At 35.7% G+C, this 25,419-nt stretch overlaps 1 protein-coding gene and 1 pseudogene across 3 annotated transcripts in view; one reads left to right on the top strand and one right to left on the bottom strand.

Moving 5' to 3' along the window:
• LOC145260629 (dynein axonemal heavy chain 12-like) overlaps window positions 1-25,419 on the bottom strand; it is a 572,171-nt gene that overhangs the window by 401,066 nt on the left and 145,686 nt on the right. For all 3 annotated transcript variants that reach the window (XM_080118949.1, XM_080118950.1, XM_080118948.1), the window contains exons 26-30: window positions 24,730-24,822; window positions 14,290-14,682; window positions 9,234-9,463; window positions 7,074-7,257; window positions 797-1,021 (exon numbers count right to left, since the gene is read on the bottom strand). In XM_080118949.1, the coding sequence (XP_079975075.1) occupies window positions 797-1,021; window positions 7,074-7,257; window positions 9,234-9,463; window positions 14,290-14,682; window positions 24,730-24,822 (1,125 nt within the window). The remainder of the gene's footprint in view (window positions 1-796; window positions 1,022-7,073; window positions 7,258-9,233; window positions 9,464-14,289; window positions 14,683-24,729; window positions 24,823-25,419) is intronic.
• On the top strand, window positions 10,138-10,256 carry LOC145260732 (5S ribosomal RNA; annotated as a pseudogene).

Genomic DNA, 25,419 nt, shown 5'->3' with positions numbered 1-25,419 from the left:
GATGAACTATGACTCCTCCTATTAATAGTATTATCAAAAATTTAGGTGTTTACTTTAACTACAACAGAACTGCCGCCACAACCCTCGCTCCTCCCCTTGCAACTCCACCGCCGCCCCTCAAATGTAAACAGAATTTTTGTGAAAAATTAAACGGTTCTTCTGCTCGGTGTATGTCGGCGCGTTACTTACGGAAAAACGGTAAATTAAACTGCAGAAGCACCTGTTAAAAAGTATACAAGTTCTATGATTGAATACCTACCTTGAAAAAAAAAAAAGAAGGAATGAAAAACTTAATGTTTTTGTAAACCGCTCGAGAAAACTTACTCACAAAATTATTTTTATTATTAAATGAGGTGAAGACTACCGTTTTTATTTTATGAAAAGTATTTCATTTAATTACTAATAAATAGGATGAAAACTATTTGTTGTTATTTCATGAAAAATACTTCTTGTCATTTAAAATGTCCGCCATGTATTCATGCGCCTTGTGAAAGGTCACATGACTACACGCATACGCGTGCACGTACATTTCAATAAGAACTGTTCACATGTAGTGTTAACAAATATGGTGATATGGCTCAAAATAGTGCGAGGCTCCAGGGGTTAATACCCTGCAAACTGTAAATTTGCAACGGGTTTGAATATTAGATTCGTTGTCAACGACCCCGAAAACCTATAAAAAAACAAAACAAATTTTATTGGTCGGTGATCTGTTGTAGCTAAAGTAAACATTTACCAAAATTTAAATGTACTATGAACAAGCATCTATTAATAGTGTTATGAAAAAAATACTTACTGAGGCCTGCGCCAAATCCATCGTTTCAAATATGAGACTCATCGTTGGTGAAAGTTGGATGATTTCACCGCTCATCAAACAAAGCTTTTTATTGTCATCGAGAACAGTGTTCATATTCTCGATCCATATGGCATCAATGGGACCGTCAAAGATCACCCACTTACGGTCCGGATTGTCAGCTGAGGCAAATTCACGGAACGTGTTGGCAACTACCCCATCGGACCACTGACAAAGAAAATCACAAAGTGCTCATTATTTATCGTCAAAATAAACGATTTAGATCCATTGACAAAAAAGAATTATTCTGATTCATAAATATTATTTATAAAAAAAAAACAACAAAAAAAAGCGACATCCATCCTAGGCGGGTTGAAACGGCTTCCTCCAAAGGAGGAAGTATGATGGAAATCTCAAATTCACAAGCGGTCCTTAGTTGTATATACATTCTTGTTATAGGAGATGACTATGTTAGGTTTGTGCAGTGCTTGAGGGAAGATGTAAACGTCCTGCTACATACAGTGCCTGGTATTCCTAAATGGTCACCTATTTTAGTACTGACGAGGCTCAACGTTGCTTAACTTTGGTGTGTCAACGTGATTATATACATAACAAATGTTAATAAACAATATACATAATATAGATATATATGGGGGGGGTAAAAGAACAAGAATAAGATCGATTCTTTAAGAGGAGATTTATCGGGCACTTTAGTTCTCTCACCCCCAAACAGTCTCAATATTTCATCTCTCACTGCCCAATTATTTCTCTCCTAATGTAAGTGTTGCTAGACGTCGCATCCTTATTATGCTACCTCACATCTTCTCTCCTCTTCATTAGGTTGGTTGGTTGTTTTTGTTTTACGGTATATCAACCCTTTTCAGGTTATTTAATGCTGAATCCAAAGATTTTGAAGAAAAATTTTTTTAATAGAATATATTTGTTGTTTTCACGTCGGTTTCTATTCAACCCATAGTTGGGACCCTAACAGGTACTACCACTCCGGGTCAGAGTGGACGTGGGAGCAATGCCAATTAAAGAGTGGCTCCACACTCCCCAAAGCCCACAAGCTGGGGCCTCATCACTGGATATAGTTTAAGGTCATATCCAGGACCCTCTTCATTAGGATTAGACTTCGAAATATTATGGTATAAAGAGTTCTTACTTATCCTACACCCCTAATTAATGTATCATCCTTATTGAATAAACGAATTGTCGTTTTCTTATTTTATTGGTAATCTCTCCCTTTATATATATATATATATATATATATATATATATATATATATATATATATATATATATATATATATGTGTGTGTGTGTGTGTGTGTGTGTTTTTGCGATACGTCTTGAATGAATTCAATTATTTACGAAAGTGCATTTTTACCTAAATGCGTGTTGGGAATAATTTTAACCAATTTGGTACCCCTACATGGGGAGCGGTATATATATTATTTTTGAAATATAATTATCCACTGACACGTGTTTCGTCGTCTACGATATATATATATATATATATATATATATATATATATATATATATATATATGACTACTTAATTTAATCACATAAATTAATATACGAAAATATAATTTTATGCGTAAACTTTCAGTAGTTACTTTAATAGTGCTCAATACATAGGTAGAGCTAGGTAGTAAGTTATAAAAATATATATGGCAAGTAAGCTACGCAGAATATTTCGCGTTTCATTCTCGTGAGAATTCGTCAGGCTTAATTGCCATGTATATATACATATATATATACTAGCATTTCAGCCCGGCGTTGCCCGAGTGTTTTGAGATGAACGCTGAGCAAAACAAAACAAAAAAAAGTCAATTTTTTAAAACTTTGACCCCTATTATGACCCCTTAAAATTTATTGCTTAGGACTCAAATAAAGTTGTTAAGTTAGATCTATGTCCAAGGAATCTATATCTAAAATTCCACTTGTTTAGACTCAAAATTGTAGGAAGAGTTTGGTAGAGTTCTCAAAGGTCATATCGTTGAACTTTGACCTCTTAATCGCCAAATTTCTGACCGAAAACCAATTATGTCGATTTTCCCAAATCTCAGTATCCTGTATATCAAATTTTGAATCTGTAGGCTTAAAATTGACAGAGTTATTGCGTAGGGAAATGTACACAGACAACCACATAGGCATACACACAGACACTTTCACTTTTATACATATATATATATATATAGATAGATAGATAGATAGAGAGAGAGAGAGAGACAGACAGACAGACAGACAGACAGACAGACTTAATAGGGTGCTATATACGGTATAATCACGTTGACACACCAATTCCCGCTAGATAATCAAATTTAACAGAAGTTGAGCCTGGTCAGTACTAAAATGGGTGACCATTCGGGAATATCAGGTACTGTATGTGCTCTCTGCTTATCTTGACATTGTTTTCTTGAATTCTTCTTGCCGCTGGAATAAAGCAGTACTAATTCAGGAAAAGTGCAGATAGGATTGCGTAACCTTTGCTTCAAAATTGCATGTGTAGTCACCATTACTTATTTACAATGCGAAAATATGTCTGTGTAGATAGAAAAAGAACTGAAAGCCAGATGAGAGTAAAAGTGAAAATAAATTTCTTTGCTTTCTTATTTATTAAAGTTCTGAATTTTATAGATGAGGTCTGATTGTGTATATTACTTGTATTGATCGGACTATTGTTCTCATTTTGACTGTTTTTTGTGCAACGTTTCGGTCGGATTGTCCTTTGACCGTCTTCAGGCATGTTGGTTATTGTTTGGAAAGAAATTTATTTATGTTTTCTATATCTTACTTGTTTTCATAAGTTTTAAGATGAAGATTGATAATTCATATTATTCGGACTACTGTTCTCATCTTGAATATTGTTTGGAAAACGTTTTGGTCAGTATAACCTCCGACCTTCTTCAGGTATATTTTGTCGAAATTGGGAATCTTTCTATCAAATTCGGGAATCTACACGAAATTTCTAATGGAACCCTTTATTTAATCCATGGGAGTAATATGCTCTCCTTCCGTTAGCCATGACACGGTAGAATATTTTGTGATTATATTTCGAATATCGCATACACTAAGGACTGAACTGCACAAGTGGATAAAGTATTTGTTAAAATTCAGTTGTAAGTTACGCTCTTTCGGATGTTGAAGGTTAAATCCTTAACGCAGGCGACACTCAAAATAAAATGACAAATTACTAAGGATTCCACTGGTCACAGCTGATGGAACGAGTGCATGCAACAACCACAGATTAAATAAAGATTTCCATTCAAAATACCATGTAGATTCCCGAGTTCAACAGTATACACCTGAGAAAGGTCAGAGTTTACATCAACCAAAACATTCTATCGCTCCACTAGATATCTCACTGCTGACGTAATCTACCTGTATAAGAGCCAAGTACGTCCTAGGATGGAGTATTAAGAGCTGCTCGGAGCACACTATCCTGCCTTAACAAAGTTCAAAACCGATTTTATAACCTGGTAGGTGATGCTCTTTTCTCTTCCACAGAAGAGACGTTGCAAGCCTATCTCTGCTCTATAATTATTTTTATTGCAAGGGCTCGTCTGAGCTCCAATCTATGATCCCACTTTCCAGAACTTTCAAGAACACTTGACTAGCTACAACCACTATCAATAATTCTCCCTGCTCTCTATTGGTGTCTAAACCTAAACGTGAATTTCATGAACAAAGTTTTTTTCCAAGAACTGCACGTCTGTGAAGCTCTGTTCCGCTGACCTGCTTTCCAGCTGACTTTTTTTTTTTACACAGTGATCACCACTTATCAAGGCCCGGAAGCCACTCAGGGATAAGGGACAATATTGTTGTCTTCAAGTCCAACATAAACAAGTTCTTGAACCATCCTCTTAAATAATCAAATTATACCAAGTTTCTACCATTACCGATTACTACACTATTGTCCCAATGGCTACGATACACATACAAACCCTTATCCTCGAGTGACGTCTGGGCCTTGATAAGTGGTAACCTCTTTATGAAAAAAGCAAAAAACGTGCGAATAACATTGAAGATGAGAACAGTAATTCGAATAAATCAAATAATACGAATGTTATTTGGTTTCAATGTCATTTCGCTCACTGAAGATATAAGTACTTTATTGTTAGAATGATGACGACAATGATGATGATGATGACGATGACAATGATGATGACAACAATGATAATGATGATGACGACAATGATGATGATTACAACAATCATAATGACGCTGATAATGATGATGACGATGATGACGATGATGACGATAACAATGATGATGATGACGACGATGATGATGACAATAATAATGACGATGACGATAATGATGATGATAATGATGATGATGATGACGACGACGACGACGACGCTAACGATGACGATAAATAATCACGATGATGATGACGACGACGACGACAATGATGACGATGACAATGAAGACGATGAAGACGATGATGACGATGATGTGATCACTGGTGAATCATAATTGTTTACGCAACAGAAACTGCAAATCTTTCTATTATCTCAAATATTTTTTAAACACAAGTTGTTTCCGTGTGTCAACAAATGAAAGGGTGACTATTACCAAAGAGAGAGAAACAAAGAAAATTCATCAATCTAAAAAATAAACGACGCATTCTCGTATCGATAAACTCTGTGGACCAAATCAAAAAAAAAAAAAAGTGAAAACAGGCGCATGTGTGACAAATCGACTCATCGTTCTGATCCATTTGAAGCAGAAACCAATTAATTGATATTCTGTCAATGTTATAGTTCTCTTAGACTGTCTCTTTGTTTGTTTGTCTATCTGTTCAACTTTTTCTTAGAAACTACTGAGCCGATCTGGTTGACATTGTGTATGGACTTTTGTTATGATAAGGTGCAGCGAACTAAGTATTATGGTATTCGTTCAATGCACAGTTAAGGTTAATAGGAATTAGTATTTAATGCAAAAATGAGCACACATTTGACCATATTCAACCATCAATTTTGCATAAAGCACCCGTTATACGTCAAATGTTTGCCCGTTTTATATTCAAAGTTGAATAAAACTTTATTAAATCATCAAATCTTATTTTTTACGGTATCCATCATTGTTGTATTTTTAATTCTCTTAATCCTATGTTTTTACTGTACATTTTTATATTTGTTTTTATTTTTTGTATTTTTTTTGCATTTTATTGTATATTTTTATGGTATCTTTATCTCTACTCTTAGTTAATTTCATTATTATATTACTTTTATATTACTATTATTATTTTATTCTTTTATCTTCCTATATTATAGGTATACACACACACACACACACACACACACATATATATATATATATATATATATATATATATATATATATATATATATATATATATAGTCATCCACATACAATACTGTTTCGCTGTTTCACAGCTCATCAGTGTGGCTAGACAGGCGACTACCTCAAGCCAGGGTTGAAACCCGACTGCCTGTACAAAAATCAAGGCTCCTAAGCATTATGCTATTGGCGGCTGCTGAGCGAGTCATGAGATTAACGATGTTTTCACATCGTCCGAACTACCTAAGCTCAATTTGTTTACACAAATCATACGCTAAGATATATATATATATATATATATATATATATATATATATATATATATATATATATATATATATATATATATATAAGGTTCAGCCACAACAAATAAGTTGCTCGGAAATCCGCACAGATTATTTGTTTATAGTGGTGAAGGCTTTGTGTAGCACCAACCACACTTTTTAGTATTACTGCTAATCTTTGTCGGTGCAGATGACTGCAACAAGGGAGAACATACAGTAATATATATATATATATATACAACATTTTTTCACTTCTATTTTTATTTGGCAATTTTTATAAAATCAATTTTTATAGAGAAGACTTATCGGGATAATACAAAGCTCAAATTGTTTTGAAGGTTATATAGAGAATCAATAAAGAGAGAAAATGAAGGTATAACAACTACATAGTAATATATATAGATTTATTCATTTATTTAATAAGATCAATTAAAGGTGTTGGGAAACTCTTTATACCATATATGATATAAAGAGTTCTCACTTTCCCAACAGCCCTAATTGATGTATGCCCTTATTAAATAAATGAATATATATATATATATATATATATATTGCTATATAGTTTTTATACCTTCATTTTCTCTCTTTATTGACTATATGTGTGTGTATATATATATATATATATATATATATATATATATATATATATATATATATATATATATATATATAGTATAATACCTCATGTGAGACTGGATCAAACTGGCCGAAAAGCTGCCCCATAGTGATAGATTTTGGGTTGATGATGCGATAAATCACTTTCTCATATTCCTCGAATCCTATTGAGTTCAGTTCAGTCATTCCGGCGCTGAGAACTTCCAGCACTTTAGTTTTCCCACCCAACGGTAATCCAACAATCATAAATCTAGAAAATAGAAAAGAAGATTGCATTAAAATTGATGATGATAAGCTAAATTAAAATCGCCACACGAAGTGACGAGGCTCAAAATATCTCCTCCTAAACCTTAATTCCAGAGGGGCTTAAGTATCATTTACTCTAAGAGTTAATCATGATAAGGTTTGAAGACTTCCGTTTGGAGCCACAGACTACCTAGACCATATTTCCAATCCTTTACAACGAGCAAAGTGCATGCATAACATTCAACTTCTGCAGAACATTCACAGAAATCTTTCATTTTACCATTTGCATTCGTTTCGATGTGCCATTGCCTGAGCTTATCTTTGACAAAGTCATTCTAAATCTTTCTCAGCTTGCTTATTCCTCACTTGAGATGTGTGTGCATCTGTTTATTCAACCAGAATTTTATTCAACATATCCAAGCGGTTGCAATGCAGAGCCGACTCCAGTTTGAGCATCTTGAGCCACGCTAACAAATAATCACCAAAAATCAACCAAACCATAGCCATGTCATTCCTCTCCATCTTCAGAAAGACCAAGCTACTAGTTTTATATTGTTAGTTCCTGGAATACGCCGTGAACCTAATCACGGGCGATTGTGAATAGAAAAATGTCGTATGGCAAAAAGAATGTTATCGAAACAGATTAGATACGTTAGAGAGATAAGATGTTTATATAACCTTGGAATTTTTACATAAAACAATTAGGAATTTTATCTAACAATGCAAGGTGGAACGATAAAAGTGTTTCCCTAGAAAAGACAACATGATTCCATTTCCGTTTGATGAAAACCGGTTTTCTTTTTTCTTTTTTTTTTTGTTACAGACCATCTATTAGTTGGCCAGTTGTGTACAAATCCCAAGAGCAATAGGAGCCTTCTATCATGTCTGAAAATGACATAATGTTCAATGAGCAGGATCGGAGATGCACCACTGTACAACTCATGGTCTCTACCGATCCAAGGTATGACAACAGGACCATTGCCAGCACCCTCAAAATGCATTGCTGGATTGCCACGAATAAAAGTTTCTGGCCACAGTTATGGTCTTTTGTGTGGTTTCAAGTGAGGACCACATCATGCTACCTCACATCTCTGAAGGTGGCTTGAAAGTTAACACCAAAGTGTACCTGAATGTGCTGAAGAGTATGGTGATCCCTTTGTGCAATCAGGTGGCCGGTGTCAGACTCTGGGTTAGGTAGCAGGACTTAGCACTGGCCCACAAGTTCAAAGAGACCCAGGCTTGGCTTCAGAAGGAGTGCTACAACTTTGTATCCTTCTTTCATTGGTACCCCCTCCTTCCTCGACCATAGCCCACTAAACTACTTCATTTATTCATACATAGAGAACAACACCAACATAACCTCCCACTACACCAAAGCCAACCTGATCACAGCCATCAGCCGAGTATTCACCGAGCTCCTGCCAGTGCTTGTGGAAAAGGCATGCTTCCAGTTCCGGACCATATCTAGGTGGTAATTGAGGCTGAAGACAACTACATTGTATAGATGTCAGCTCTACTATATCACCAAGTTACCTGAATTGCTTTTTTAATAAAAGTTTTAAAATAAAGTTTTAGTGTTGTTTTCTTTAGGGTGACACTTTTATCGTTCCACCCTGTATATACACTCTCTCTATATTTAATCTTGCATGCAAGCCAAGTCAGGGCTAATGAGCTTAAAATACTAATACTTCTTTTTAGAGTTTGTACGAGGCTCTGGCGTTTTTCATCAGTAACTGCATATTTGGCCATTATTACAAATCGTTGTCATCCATTTATTTCTTTATATTTGTGTCTCAGAGAATTAAACCCTTCTTATATATAGGAATTCCTCTGGTTGTAAAAATGTTAGTAAATCCTTTTACGTTTTTTATCTCCGTAGAATCGTTTTCATCCAATTTATTTCTTCATATCTGTTTATCACCATTTACACATATCACCTTTCTGAACGACCTGAATTTCTCTGTTGAAGGTTTCACTTACCCGTGGCGGACAATCATCATCTCATAGGTTTGTATGAGTTTCTCTTTAAAGAAATCCACAAACTGCAGGTTCATTTTATCAGCCACCTTCTGCATGACTCCCAGGAAATCTTTATAGTCGGCTTCGGGAAGTTTTAAGCCAGGAAAAAGATCAGAGATGATGCCATTGAATAGGGGGATGTCATGCGAGAGAAATTTGGGTACATTTACATCTATAATTGACCGGAGCAACTGTAAATATAGAAACAGATGAACCATTATTAGGTATTTGGGTACTGTTTTGTTTTTGTTTTTTTTTTGTTTTTGTTTTTTTGTTTTTGTTTTGTTTTGTGTGTGTGTGTGTGTGTGTGTGTGTGTGTGTGTGTGTGTGTGTGTGTGTGTGTGAAATTTACTCCAGACAAGGCGTGAAGCCACTTGATATAAAGAGCTAACAAGAACGGAAGATGATTATTTCAAAGACTGGTACGGCTTTTTCACAGGAGGAAACCGACTTTTCCTAGTGTTGGTTGGTTGGTTGGTTTTGTTTTACGGCATATCAACCCTTTTCGGGTTATTTAATGCCGAATCCAAAGATTTTGAAGAAAGATTTTTTAATAGAATATATTTGTTGTTTTCAAGTCGGTTTCTATTTAATCCATAGTTGGGACCCTAACAGGTACTACCACTCCGGGTCAGAGTGGACCTGGGAGCAATGCCAATTAAAGGGTGGCTCCACACTCCCCAAAGCCCGCAAGCTGGGGCCTCACCACTGGATATAGTTTAAGGTCATATCCAGGACCATTTTTCCTAGTGTAGAAGTAGGTAAACATTCAGAAAAAGCTGAATCAAACTAAACCATGATCAAAATCAAAAGAAAATATACTCACAGTATCTTTATTTTTATGGCAATTCTTTTATTTGTACTTATATACGGCATAATCATGTTGACACACCAGTTCTCATCAGATTACCGAAGTTAAGCAACGTTGAGCCTGGTCAGTACTAAAATGGGTGACCAATTTGAGGATTCCAGGTGTTGTATATAGGAGGACGTTGACACTTCCCTGCAAGAGTTGCAAAACCCTAACGTTTTCATCTCCCCTAATGGGGATATACATGCAACTGGGAACCGCTTGTGACTTTCATATTCCCATGGAACTTTCTCCTTCGCAGGAAGTCGGTTAAACCCAAATAGGGTTAGTGCCATTTCACACACACACACACACACACACACACACATGCAGTATAAGTATTGTTGGAATCGTCCAGACAGTTTATGGAAAATGCCAAAAGGTACTGGATGGAAGTTTTGTGATTTTTTTATTTTCGTGCAAACACTGACCAATTTTTCAATGAAAAATATATTTCTCTCAGTATGAAGCTAATTCAATAAAAAATTAATTGAAAAATTAAAATATTTTTGAATAATTATTGAACAATTTTTACGAAACCTTAAGGAAATTAAAATTCAAACAAAAATGTTCATTGTAAGGTACGTTTCATAAATAAATATTTATTTTTTTTATTAAAAAAACAACTGATAAAAACAATTTTTTTTTATTTTGTTAAATATTTATTTTTTCATTTTTTATGAGTTTTTTTGTTAAAATCAATACGAATGTTTAGATTTTTTAAGGTAATAAACCAATGAAAGCAAACAAATATTTGTTTATGACTTTTTGTATTAGAATTAAGGCACTCAGCTTGATGAGGAGGGTGGCAGGACACCCAGCATGACTAAAAACAAGACCTGTCTAAGGGTGAATGAGCACCAAGTGCCAACAGCCATCTAACAAACTCCTCTACATATGGGTTAAATACCCTTGCCAACCCGCAGGCCAAGCGTGGTGAGTTTAACAAAACCCGAGGACTATGACATACAAGAATAAGTAACAGCCCTCAGTCCCAAGCAGTTCTTGCGCCACCGTTTCCGGCAGCAAGCAGCACAGCAAAAGAACAGAGGGTGCTAAAAATCTCTTGATTTGGACAGACTGCCATTAGAAATTGAACATTGGAACACAAGGTCACTGTCTATTGATGTTAGTGTCATCGGATTAGAGGATGAATTACAGAAGATCAAATTTGATGTTATAGGAGTATATGAAGCTAGATGCAACAGCAGACACCACTTATACTATAAGGGTGGGAACACCTCCTACAATGGGGTCTGCTTTGTGGTCAACAAGAATATTGCAGGAAACATCACAAACTTCAATGGTGTTTCAGACAGTGGCACAGCTCACCATCAGGATCAACAAGGGATACTTAATTAACGTCATCCAGGTTTACCTTCCAACAACAGACCATATTACTGAAGAGGTAGAGATGGTCTATGAAGATGTTGATAAACTTCTTTTTACTAGCAAAGCCAGTCAGACCATCCTAATGGAGGACTTGAATGCCAAGGTTGGAATAGGAAATACACCTGTCAGGTACTGGTCCATACGGTTATGGAACAAGGAACAGCAGAGGTGACACCCTTGTTAACATTGCAGAACACCACCAGTTAAAGATCATGAACATGTTTTTCAAGAAAAAAAAACAGCAGACACTGGACTTGGATATTCCCTAATGGCACCACAAAGAATGAAAATGACTTCTTCTTTACCAACAGGCCACACACTGTGTCTGATGTTTCGGTCATCAAACTCAGAGAGTGACCATTGATTGATCAGCATGTCTCTTACACCAAGCTAAAGAGGACAAAGCGTATCAAGCGACACAAGAAACCAAACACCCAGGGTCTAACGGACGTCATCGGAGTTTCAGCTGCTACTATCCAATAGATTTGAGGTGCTAGCAACATCAGAAAATTCAAACACTGACTACGACAGAGTGATATTAGAGATCAGCTGAGCTGCACTGGAAACAGCTGGTCAATACAAGCGATAGAAAGGAGACAAACTAAAAAAAAAAGTTACAAAGTAGCTGAGAGAGAAACGACACAGATGAAAAGAGATACAAATGTACAGCACTTCGAGTACATTAAGATATGCAAGACTCTAAGACACAGAATGGCACAAGAAATTTCAGACTTCAATGAACAACAAATACTACAAGCCCTTGAAGTGAACAAAGATATTAAGTCCATCAAAAGAAGGCAGCGTCTCGACAGAAACAACATCACCTACCTCCAAGAAGATGATACTTTCATTCATAACCTAGACAGAATTGTTTCAAGGTGCAAGGAGTTATATGCTAACCTCTATACCACCAGACAACCAAGACACACTCCAGCTCTTCATGCACTGAACATATCTGGGGAACATCCTTCATCCATCCTCCCATTGGAAGTGAGAGCAGCTATAAAGCGACTGAAGTCAAGCAAGGCTGCAAGGGTGGATGGTGTTACTGCAGAAGTACTACAGAACAGTGGTGAATCCATTGTTGAGATGTTTACAAGACTGTTTAATAAGTGCCTTTTCAAGTGAAAAGGTTCCAGATAAATGGAGGACTATATCTGATCATCATTCATAAGAAAGGAAAAGATATTAAGAACTATCGGCCAATCAGCCTTCTGCCAGTGACATAAAAGGTATTCTCTCAAGTGTTGCTAAGACGTATGCTAGGGACACTACAGTCATCAACTGCGAGAACAAGTAGGCTTCAGAGCAGGTTACTCCACCAGCGACAATATCCAGGCTGCCAGTCAACTGCAAGAGAAAGCCAATGAATACAAGATCCCACTTTGCTTTGCCTTTGTGGATTACGAAAATGCTTTTGACTCTATAGAGTTTGACCCACTGTTCACTGCCCATGAGAACCAAGGAGTTGACTCTACATACATCACCTTGCTGAAAGACATGCTACTTCTATTTTAAAGCTCCATCGTGGCAGTAACAAGATCAAGCTGGAAATAGGAGCAAGACAAGGTGACAACATCTTGCCAAAATTCTTTACAGCCTGCGATAATCAGTCGGATTAAGTGGGAGGGTAAAGGAGTCAACACCTGTCACATCTCATCTCTTCTGATGATATAGTACTCATGGAACACTCTCCTCAGGAAGTAAATGACATTCTAAACGACATTCACTCTAACAGCAAACCGGTTGGCCTCAACATGCATCTTGAAGACCAAGGTGATGTTGAACCAGCACTCTGCCAAGTCACCAATAATTGTTCATGAAAAGACCATTGAGGAAGTTGAAAACTCCATCTACTTGGGAAAAAAAATTACGAAAGATGGAGATCTCCTTCCTGAGATAAAGAGAAGGATAGCATTGGGAGGGAAAGCTTTGGAGAAAGTGGATAATATCATGAGAAGCGGAAAAGCAAGTATGGCAATCAAAAGGAAGGTCTTCAATGACTATATACTACCTGTGATGCTCTATGGTAGTGAAACATGGGCTTTGACTTCACGCCAAAGTGAAATCTTGTCAGTGGCACAAAGGAAGATGGAGAGGATAGTGTTGGGTATCACTCTACAAGACAGAAAGACATCTGGATCCGCCAACAAATGAATTATTGCCATCAAGACATCCAAACATAGATGGGCCAGGCACATAGCCAGACAACATGACCAGAGATGGTCCATCAGGACAACGGAATGGACATCTCATGAATATAAGAAGCCAAAGGGAAGACCAAGAACGAGATGGAGGGACGACCTGAGACGACACATGGGTACCACATCACAGTGGATAGATTGGGACAGAATTAGATGGCTAAAGTTCAGGGAGGGGTTCCTCATTGAGTGATAAAACCCTTATTGATTGATTGATTGATTGATTTGTTGATTTGTTGTAAAATGTGAACACAATAAAACAAGACTGTTGGATATTCATAACTGAAACTTTGTGAACAAGTAAAACATAGATAGCAATTTATTTGTATCAGAAATGATTGGATTGCAGAAAGGCTTGTACATTTTTATTGATTCCATGAATACCATTTTTGGAGTGTGAGGGCAGAAGAAGTCAGCCTATACATAGATGTGACTTAAATAAGTCTCTTGGTATTCTAGTAAGATACTAAAGCTGTCTGTCTGTGTGTCCAAGTATTACACCCCACATCTTTGACCTGCAAACCCCATATAATTCACTAAGAAAAAGTTTGAACTATTTTCGATGCATACTCACCAAAATATTTTCGTCTTCATCCGGAAACTTCAGTTTGAGATTACCAGCCGCGGAGAGGACGGCTTTCACAGCCCTCATGCCGTAATCATAATGAAACTGCGATGAGAGCTGCTCCGAGCAGAGTCGGTATGTGGTAACAATTTTTATTGACAGGTTTTTGGCTAGCAGGAAGCCACACGAGTAGAGTGAGATCTCAGCTATCATAGCATAATTCGGCACCATCATGGCCACCGTCCGGAACAACACTTTTAAGTTATCGGGCAGTTCAGAACGGCCTGCATATCCTGGGTTCATGGTGATGCAGACGTAACAGTTGGGATTCAAATTAAGTTCAGTACCTTCAAAAATGAAAGTTTCTAAGTCTGCTTGAACGGCTCGAATGATGCAAAGAATCTGTCAAGAGAGAAAAAAAAAACAAGTTACCAAAAAAAGAGATGTCATTGTAAAACCATGTGGCTCCCTGCTCAACAACCACTGACCCGAATGCTGACTTCTCTTTTATCTTCTCTTCTCGTTCTGGCCGTGTCGTCATCTCTCATGCATTGGAGATTGCCGAGTAGGTGCACTGAATTAAAAGTATGAAAACAAAACAAAACACAAAAAGCAAACTTTGACACATTTTGTAAAAAAAAAAAAAAAAAATTCTACAAATATCAGTTGCAATCTCTACACACAATTGAAATGCATCTTATTAGTCGTCTGCCAAGGTCTCTGTCGTTAGTTAATCAATTCATTTCCCATCTGCTTTGAGCCACGATCTGCATTCTTGACCATGTCCAACTCGATACTATCCTCAACTCAAAATTGTTCTCAACCATCACAAACACAAGACTGTTGATAAATCATCTCCCACTGTCATAAAACTTTCTTAAAACCTAAAATAGACGCGAGACATTGCTTACTCTGCAGATCAGAACACTCGCAGCATCCTTAAGACTGAAACCAGGCAATGATGAAGGTAAAGATCCTCAAGGAAGCACCCAACAAACTTTCTGGGGCTGACCTTTACCCTTGACCGGAAATGGAAGACCTACATCAAATCCATTGCCAAAATCACTGGACAGATGGTGGTATCATTCCACTGCTCCAGAAACTCTCACTCTCAATGCTACCCTCTATGTGTACAAGAGTCGAATACATTCCAAGATGGAGTTATGGGAACTGAGTTCTCCACACAAGCGAACTCATACATACAAACGGATGACCTTAAGGTAAATATGATTATCGCCCTTCCACTCTGGTAACACCATACCTTGCCACCAGGGGCGATACAGCTACGTTCACTTCCGTTTTGTATCATTCATTCTCTTTTCGCTGGAACTCTCAACAAGTGAAGATGTGATGATAGATGCTCTCCAGTCTGGCGAATGCCATTCCGACACTGACCTCGCCGTCGACCTCTCATCAAATACTATAATGCAAGTAACATGACTTATAATATCTCACTGAACTCTTACTATTTCTTACTCTTACTCTTGTAGGGGACAGGGTCGCCTGTTATTGTGATTGCCACATCTGGGGTGGAGCCCCAAAAGCACCCTCTCCTGCGTTGACAGAGCTGTCTTCAAAATTTAGTGGATGATGACGTTTTCACCAGCCATTCCCTTTTTCTCACAGAAGAGATGTTGTGCATCTGTCTCTGCTCTATCGATACTTTTTATGGTAGGTGTCCGACTGAGCTCCAATCTATGGTTCCTCTCTGTTAAACGTACACAAAAAATACTCACCAAGGTAAAACAACTGCCAACAACCTTCTTCACTCCCTATCTGTACCCAAAACTAAATGAAAATTCCATGAACAGAGTTTCTTTCCTAGAACTGTCTGTCTGTGGAATGCAATACCGTTTGTCTGCTTCCTGGCTGACTATAACATGGTCGTCTTAAAGTTTAATGTGAATAAATTCCTATTAATTAAATCATTTAGATAATCAAGCCCTCCCAAGCTCCACCATGACTGATCATGTCTCATCATCTTCCTAACATTTAACTTTTATCCTTGAGTTAAATTTTATCCTCAATTAAAAAAAAGTTGGAGAATTGTGAAGAGAGTAAGATTTTTTTTTAATTTCCAACGACTTTTTTCGTTCTGAAATAGAACAAAGTCATCCTTTTCACAAGTATAATTGGTGGGAGATGTCCTTTTCTCTTCGCTGCAACCTCTATCTCACAGAAGAGATGTTGCGAGTTTGTCTCTGCTTTATCGTTATTTTCATGGAAAGTGTTCAACTGAGCTTCAATCTATGGTCCCCCCCCTCGCCAAACTTTCACAAGAAACACTAGACTAGCTGAAAACATTATCAATAATTTTCCCCACTCTTTATCTGTACCTAAACCTAAACATAGATTCCATGATCAAAGCTTCTTTCTTAGAACTGCACGCCTGTGGAATTGTCTTCCGTTTTCCTGCTTTCCAGCTGTCTATGATATGGTTGTCTTCAAGTCCAACGTGAACAAGTTTCTGATGAGCCGTTCCACTTAAGTTAACAAATTTACCGAACTTCCATTACTATCGATTACTATATTGTCCTTTTGACTACTCTACACTCTTTAACCCTTATCCTTGAGTGGCTTATCGGCCTTGATAAGTGGTGACGCCTATGTAAAAAAAAAAAAAAAAAAAATTTTCAAATATTGTACTGATATTTTATTTTCTTTAATTCATTCATCCAGAAGAAGTCTTACAATGAAGATGAAACGTTGATGGACATATGACTTGGCTTGTTCTTTTTTATCTCTCTATCTTGTCGGAATAGTATTTCCACTATTCTCACAATATATAAATAAAGAATTTTAATAGAACGCTTTGTCAGCTAAGCTCCAACCCCTGTCCCATCGCCGCAATGTTGCATCCCTGTGCCTGTTTTACAAGTATTTTAATGAAATGTGCTCTGATGAACGCATTGCACTTGTATCCCCTCGACATAGATATCCCCGAGAAACCCACTTAGCAACAAAATCTCACCTTTTCACCGTTGAGGTCCCTAAATACCAGAAACCTTTCTACTCTAATAGTTTCTCCCCTAGAATATCTAGACTTGGGAATTCCCTTCCTGCTATCTACTTCCATGACTGTACTGATATGCAGAAGTTTAAGAGTAATGTAAACCAACATCTTGTTCATCTTCCCTAAGCATGGTCCCAATTAGTAGCTCCTTACGTCCAAGTGGCGATATGCCTTGTTTGGGAGTGAATGTGAGTAAAAAAAAAAAAAAAAAAAAAAAAAAAAAAAGAATGACAACAAAAATCATCAAGAATTACGCGCAACAACAACAACAACAACAACAGCAGCAGCAGCAGCAAATCAGCAGGAGCAGTTCTTATGCTTTGTCATACATTTGTCGTACCTTAATTTGTCGTACATGATTAATGAAACCAACTTTTGGAAATTCCAAGAGACAGGAGACGTCAGCAGTTGATGGCGACAGCACCATTCAATCAGGAAGTTTTGAAGCAAGCAATTATCAAAACTTAGCAGAATGTGCAATCCGATAATGAAATTACTTTTGAGCGTAGATCGGAAGATATAAAAATGGCTACTGCCAAAAGTATCAACAACGTCTTAGGGTTAGGTTTTCACGTGAAAGGCTTTAATATTATGGCGGTCTAATTATTTTATTTTCCTCATCTTTTAGACATCATCTGCTTCCGGTTTTCATATTAAGGCATTCTTTTGACCCTTTTCCTTCAGATAACTGCATGCACATATTTACATGCACACACATACGGACATTATATATATATATATATATATATATATATATATATATATATATATATATATATAACAGGGAAACTCGACGTTACCCGCGGTTGAATCAGAATAAACGAATTTTCCCCACTCCCAATACATTTATTGTCATCGAAATCGGTGAATTCGCCCATTTTTTCAATCAAATAGATTAAATAGATAGCTCTAGTTGGGGACTCATCACCGTGCATAAAGAGGAAGCATCACGTGCCTCCTCGCAGTGTCTTAGTCTACAATACTTTGTAGTCTACATTGCACTGTAGAGAACCTATGGTTGGTTTAATAAAATTATCTTATATAATGGCTTCAATTAAAGTTTAAAATCCAAAAAAGTAAAGTATCATGGCTCAATTCTGTTCTAAGCAGAAACATTTATTTTGAACGCGCCCCTGCCTTATTAAATAACCTACTGTTGATTTTATACAACAGCTCCTTCTACTTGTGCGGTGATAAGCTTCTAAAATACATTTTGTGATGCTAGGCTGTATCAGAGTGTTGACTTTAGTCAAAATCAGATTGATCCTTTGATATTCAGAATTGTTTTGATTTTCAATTTTTGATACTTATCGGGGGGGGGGCATTCTGATACAAAATCTATCTAAGAACACTGCCAGTCACATAAAATACATTTGCGTGAAATTTCATAAAAATCAGTCCAGACGTTTCAGATTCCATTGGGAACGAACTCTTACACACACACACACACACACACACACACACACACACACACACACACACACACACACAGTGCATTTAAAAGCATGTTTGATTAAGTATGACAGTTTTCTTTCTTCGTTATTTTTCTGTTGATTTTCTCGATCAAAAAAAACTCTTTAGCAACAAAAAAATTGCTCTTGATGACGATAAGATGCACATAACGCTTCTCTCCCAGTGCACGGATTATTCGTTTTTGAGATTTAAGATTTTTAGTAGGTGACATTTCAAGCAGGGGTCTATTATAGCCGGGTGCGATCTGGTTGCTATGAATAGTATGTCCAAGTTATGTAATCGATTAACTGAAATAGTACTTTTATTCTCATTTAAAGTGATGTTGTACCTTTTCACTACATGTAGATTATAGTGATGTCCTTGTGAGTTTTCCCACGTATGGTGACGTTATCCACAAGCGCAAATATATCGGATAATTTTCCTTAATCAACAATGTTGTCGATGCTGCTTTGGAAGGCACTTACTCTATTCGTATCGGCAAAGGGAAGACGGGTAAAATTTCCATATACATCAAAAGCAGTGTGTTTATGATCCTCGACACTAATTGGGATCTGGTGATAAGCAGAATGGAGATCCGGAGTAATGAAGATATTGTATTTTGCTATGTCATCCACCATTTTTGCAATGTTAGGCATAGGATAGGCATCAAGTTTGGTAAATCTGTTTATCATATTGCTATAATCAACAACCACTCTTTTCTTGTGGATTTCATTGCACGTCACTAATACTTGAGCTTGTCACGGACGCACAGAGAGCTCTATTATGCCATTTGACTGAAAGCTACTGAACTTACCATGATAACCCACCATGGGGAGGGCGAGGTTTTTACAAGTTACATCGCTCACCCCCACCTACAGAGGTGAGGCACCATAAGAGTCACTTATAATGGGGAACCTTAATTAGTGTTCATACGTTTGTGTCAATAAAAATTCCCACTACTACCCCCTCATGTTCTTTTGAGGGAGGTGCATATCGAACAATTGCCCTACCCTCCAAAGAAGATCCGAACAATGCTGGGTCTGTTTGTCTGTGCATCTATAGGACGAAAGAGAATAGAAGATACAAAAGTATGTAGAAAAAATATCAGTTTAAAAGAATTTAAAAATTATTTACATTGTTATATAAGTCAATTTTTTAAGCCTCTTTTTGAACTCAGTAAACAACGGGTACTTCTTCTTGTGTGTATATATCTATAAATATAAAAGCGAAAATGTTTGTGTGTGTGCGCGTTTTCGTGTATGTCCAAGAAAGGCTTTTTCCGAGAACCAATCGGTCGCTTCACAACTTCTTAAAACTTTTTATATCGCACCTAAATGATAATATCTACGAGTTAACAACTAGGGTCGCCTGTCTATTTAATTTGCCCGACTTTCAAAAGATAAATATTCGACAATTTTCGATCGCCGCATGTGCATTAAGCTTTTTCGTATAAAAAAGAAGCGAACAGAATCGCGGTAAATAAAACACTGTTCCACACTCAAAGTTGACGTCATCAACTCGTTAAAAACGGGCACCTGCCGCTAAACGTCGCACGTTTTTTTCCCCCACTTTATTATTTTCCAACTGCGCGTTAAGGCTTCGTTTTTTTTTTGTTTTTTTTTAAACAACCAACGATTTTTGTTTTCATTTACCCAAAAGCACACACACCTACAAACACCCGGGCAACGCCGGGTACCCCCGCTAGTATATACATAAAAGTGAAAATGTGTGTGTGCGTGTGTGTGTGTGTGTGTGTGTGTATGTGTGTGTGTGTGCCTGTGTACATTTCCCTACCAAACAATTCTGTCAATTTTCAGTATAGAGATTCGAGATTTGACATAAGGGATATTGAGATTTAGAAAAATCTTTTTAATCGGTTTTCAGCCAGAAATTTGGCTGTCAAGGGAGCAAAGTTCAACGATTTGACCTTTGAAAACTCTACCAAACTCCTCCGCCAATTTTGGGTCTAAACACTTGAAATTTTAAATGTAGGTTACTTGGACATGGATCAAACTTTATAATTTGATCTGAGTCCAAAAAATGAAATGTTAAGGGATCGAAATTAGGGTCAAAGTTAAAACAAAATTGACCTCTGCGGTCTCTACCAAATTACTTAGCCAATTTCTGGTCTAAACATTTGAAATTTTACATAAAGGGTATTCACATATAGAGCAAGCTTTTTAATCGGTTTGGGTCGAAAATTTGAGCTGCCAAGGAATCAAAGTTCAAAAGATTTGATCGTTGCGGTGTCTAGGAAACTACTCAGGCAATTTTGGGTCTTAACATTTGAAATTTATACATAACTGGTATTCAGATATGCGGCAAGCATTTTAATCAGTTTTGGGAGGCGAAAATTGTGCTGCCAAAAGGTCAAAGGTAAAAAAATTGACCATTGCAGATTCTACCAAATTCCTCCGCCAATTTTGGATCTAAAGACTTGAAATTTTAGATGTAGGTATCTTGGACATGGGTAAAATTTTGTATTTTGATTTGAGAACAAAATAATAAATGTTAAGGGGGTCGAAATTAGGGTCAAAGTTAAAAAAAATTGAACTCTGCAGTCTCTACGAAATTACTCAGACAAATTTTGGTCTAAACATTTGAAATCTTACATAAAATGTATTCACACGTAGGGCAAGTTATGAACAGTACATTGGGCCCAAGCAAAGCCGGGCTGAACTGCTAATATATATATATATATATATATATATATATATATATATATATATATATATATATATATTATGTGCTAATAAGCAAGACTTATAATTACCCACATCTATTTCCCTACAATGAGATGAGCCATTCATTAAAAATCCATAGATTACGTAAAAAACTTTAATAATTATTTGTACTCCTTTTTCAAAAGATAAATTTTGTTGTAATTCTATATAATTTAATTCAAAATTTTCATACACACACACACACACACACACACACACACACACACACACACACACACACATATATATATATATATATATATATATATATATATATATATATATATATATATAAGTATATATATATTCAAAACCAAGATAACAAGAAAAAATTTTGACATGATATTGTGTATGTTTAAAGAGTATTACAATTGTTTCGACACCATTCAGACAATTTTAAACTTTATGTTGTTCAAAAATATTCCAGATTGGCATTTCATTCAGACAGATTGAAAACAGATACAAAGGTCAATACGTATCTGAATAGATTTCCATCCTGTTATTTACGGTAGCAAGCAGTAGAATCCACCTCGCCATGTTTTTCCTTAAATCATTTTCTGATGGCTATGGAATTTTTTGGGACAGCCTATTTTCGTATTTCTATTTTTTTAATCTTTATCTTAACCCGGTAGTATTTATGACCTTATTAGATTTTTAAAAAAATTATTTATTAATTTATTTGATTTTTAAGTTTCATTTGTTTTTCAAATACTGGACGACACCTGCAAATTCTCGGCTGAATTTCTTGTTATACCTGTTCTATTCCATTGCGAAAGTTTTTTTCCGGTGTTACAGATCGATTTTACTTAAAATTCCTGATATATATTTGCTTTTTTTAAATAGTATTTTTATTTGTGGCCCCCCCCCCGCCAAAAGCAGGGTGGATCTGTAAATTTACCCTTGTCTGTTCGTCTGTTCGTCCGTCCTCACTTTTCTCAATAACTAAGCCTTGGAATTTTGTCAATTTTTTCACAAACATTAAACATGATATGAGTAAAAAAGTAACAGAACGGATTTTCCGAGAAAACTATGGTTACCCCCTCCCAAGGGTGCCTTTTAGGTGAAAATGGCTAAAATTGACACTTTTTGTGCTTATTAAAAAAAGTTGATGCCTTGGATTTTTATAAAACTTTCTGAAAAGTTGTAACTAACTGATTTCTATATATTTTTTGTTTTGTGTATACTTTACGATAACTCTTGGGTGTTCTCCATGGACTCTTTTACGACTAATAAAAACACTCCATTTTTGGGACTATTTTACCATATTTGTCCAAAATTTTCTGTGTATGTCTATTTAGCAGTTTTGTATGGTGCTGAACTTAAATTTAAATATGTTAAGGCCTTGGGGACTTTTGGAGCTAAGTGGGAGGGGAGGTAGGCAAATGATGGACTTAGTCATTTCTCTTTTTTGCATGGTGCAGAACTCAAATTTACATATGTTAAACCCTAAAACTGCACCGTTTGTTCATTTTCACTAGGATTTGACGTCCCCTGGGGACTTTTGGGGCTAAATGGGGGGTTAAATGCTGAACTTAGTCATTTTTTTATGCCTCGTTCACTATGCACTCACGGTGGACCATGCATGCTTCACTAAGTAATTAGTCTATGTATAAAAGCTGTTGTTTTTGTGCAGGCAACTGTTTATTTTGGGGGGTTGATCGCAGCTACTTTCAATTTTTGCTAATTAACATTTACTTTATTACCTCTGATTTTCCTTTACTTTATTTTATAAATCTGGTTTTTACTTATGAAGGATTTTTGTGTATATGTTTCTATGTATTTGTATATCTGCTCAATGTAATTTGGTTTGTAGTTCTATTAAATTAATCAAGGTTCATGTAGCAGTGGAGGTATCTATTTAAATATCTACAGTTAGTTATAACTTCTTGTTTTTTGTTGAGTAGTTTATACTTTTGTTTGAAGTTTATAATTTGGTAATTTGCCCTTAATCACAATAATTCCCACTGTTCCTGTTCCAAGCAGGTGCTACCTTGACGAGTTCTCATTTTATGTTGATGTTTCTGTCTGTTTTATCCCCTAAATATTTGCTTAAACGTACTGTTGTTCTATGCTGGCATTCTCTAGGCTATTTTATAACATGGATTTATAAGATAGATTTATAAGATAGATTTATAATATGGATTTATAAGATAGATTTATAATATGGATTTATAAGATAGATTTATAAGATAGATTTATAATATGGATTTATAAGATAGATTTATAAGATAGATTTATAACATAGATTTATAACATAGATTTATAAGATAAATTTATAAGATAGATTTATAAGATAGATTTATAATATGGATTTATAAGATAGATTTATAACATAGATTTATAAGATAGATTTATAATATGGATTTATAAGATAGATTTATAATATGGATTTATAAGATAGATTTATAACAGATTTATAACATAGATTTATAACATAGATGTATAACATAGATTTATAAGATGGATTTATAAGATAGATTTATAAGATACATATATAAGATAGATTTATAAGATACATATATAAGATAGATTTATAAGATAGATTTATAAGATAGATATAAATAACTTTTAATATGATTTAGTAGCACCTTTCGTTTTTATAAATGCTGAGCCTCAGTAAAGCGATACTAAGAATACAATTACGAATTACTTAAAACTTTTACTTGGTCATGGTTGACGGAACAAGAGCAACCTATTCCCATGGATTTGGTTCAAAATTTTGTACATATCTCTAAATTTAACATAAAGATGTCCAAGTTTGATAAGATGCATCTGAACAATATCGATGGAAACGTCGTGAGAATAACATCGAAAATGAGAACAGTAATCAGATTAATCCAAATAATATAAATTATTAGACTACGAGGGTTGTCCCAAAAGTAAAACCTATTTTTTTAACTCAAAAAGCTGAAGAGCTACAAAGACGGGAGTGGTATCATTAAAATGCGCAACCTTTTGTGGTCCAGAATACATCTTTCTACATAGTCAGCAACATTCTCAATGCACCGTTGCCAGGAATTCAATGATGCATTTCCGCTTCTGACGCAGATCCATGACAGGAGTTGCTTTCTTAGAGTCTAATACCGTCAATATCTGCAACAGCAAGATGGAACTTTCAGGTCATGAATGCATAAATTCAGTCATCATAACAATGCAATTTGCAATACCCTATGATCCATTCACGTGAAATAAAAATATAGGAGGCATTACTTTTAGAACATTACTCATATATTTAGAAACGTAAGTTGAAATTAATTTTACCTGTTGAGCAACGACTGAAAGTACTTCTAAGTCAATCCGGTTGAATTCATCAAAACATGCCCAAGCACCAGAAGACGCCAATCCTTTGAAGAACTGAAAATAAAAAAATATATATTAATCATTATAAATACTAGCCAAAAACCCTATATACTAAATTTCAAGTCTGGAGATCAAAAATTCGTTGAGTGTATAGGTTGAGAAATGTCCTCACACATACACACATTCTCACTTTTATCTATACTCCTATAAATTTAGTTGTTTTTTTTGTGTATTGATATTCATATTAAAAACACTTTTTTCTATTTATTTAAAAAGAAAATACAACTTTGTTATATATGAGTCATGAAATTGCAAAAGATCTAACTAATTTTCATATTCTTTTAAACACTCATTTCAATTAATTCCCTATTAGTTTTTTTTTTTTTCGGTTTTCTAATGGAATGATTTTCTTTCGTTAACTATTATGTGTAAATATATTTTATGTACATGTGTATATATTTGTTTAAAAAAATTTGCCTACCAAACTCCTGTGTCAGTTTTTGGTCGACAGACATGAAACTTCACATATAGGGCATTCAAACCCATGCAAAACTTTATATTTGGGTTTGAGCCGGGGAAAATCGGTGCAAAAGTGTGAAAATTTAAAAAATGAAATTTGCCATGCCGGCATTACGAATATGCATGTGTGTG

Source organism: Euprymna scolopes, chromosome 36, assembly GCF_053919585.1.
Source record: "Euprymna scolopes isolate OS-2025 chromosome 36, ASM5391958v1, whole genome shotgun sequence".
Classification (NCBI taxonomy): domain Eukaryota; kingdom Metazoa; phylum Mollusca; class Cephalopoda; order Sepiida; family Sepiolidae; genus Euprymna; species Euprymna scolopes.
The sequence above is the reverse complement of the archived record's forward strand: the minus strand, read 5'-3'. Positions and strand labels throughout refer to the sequence as shown.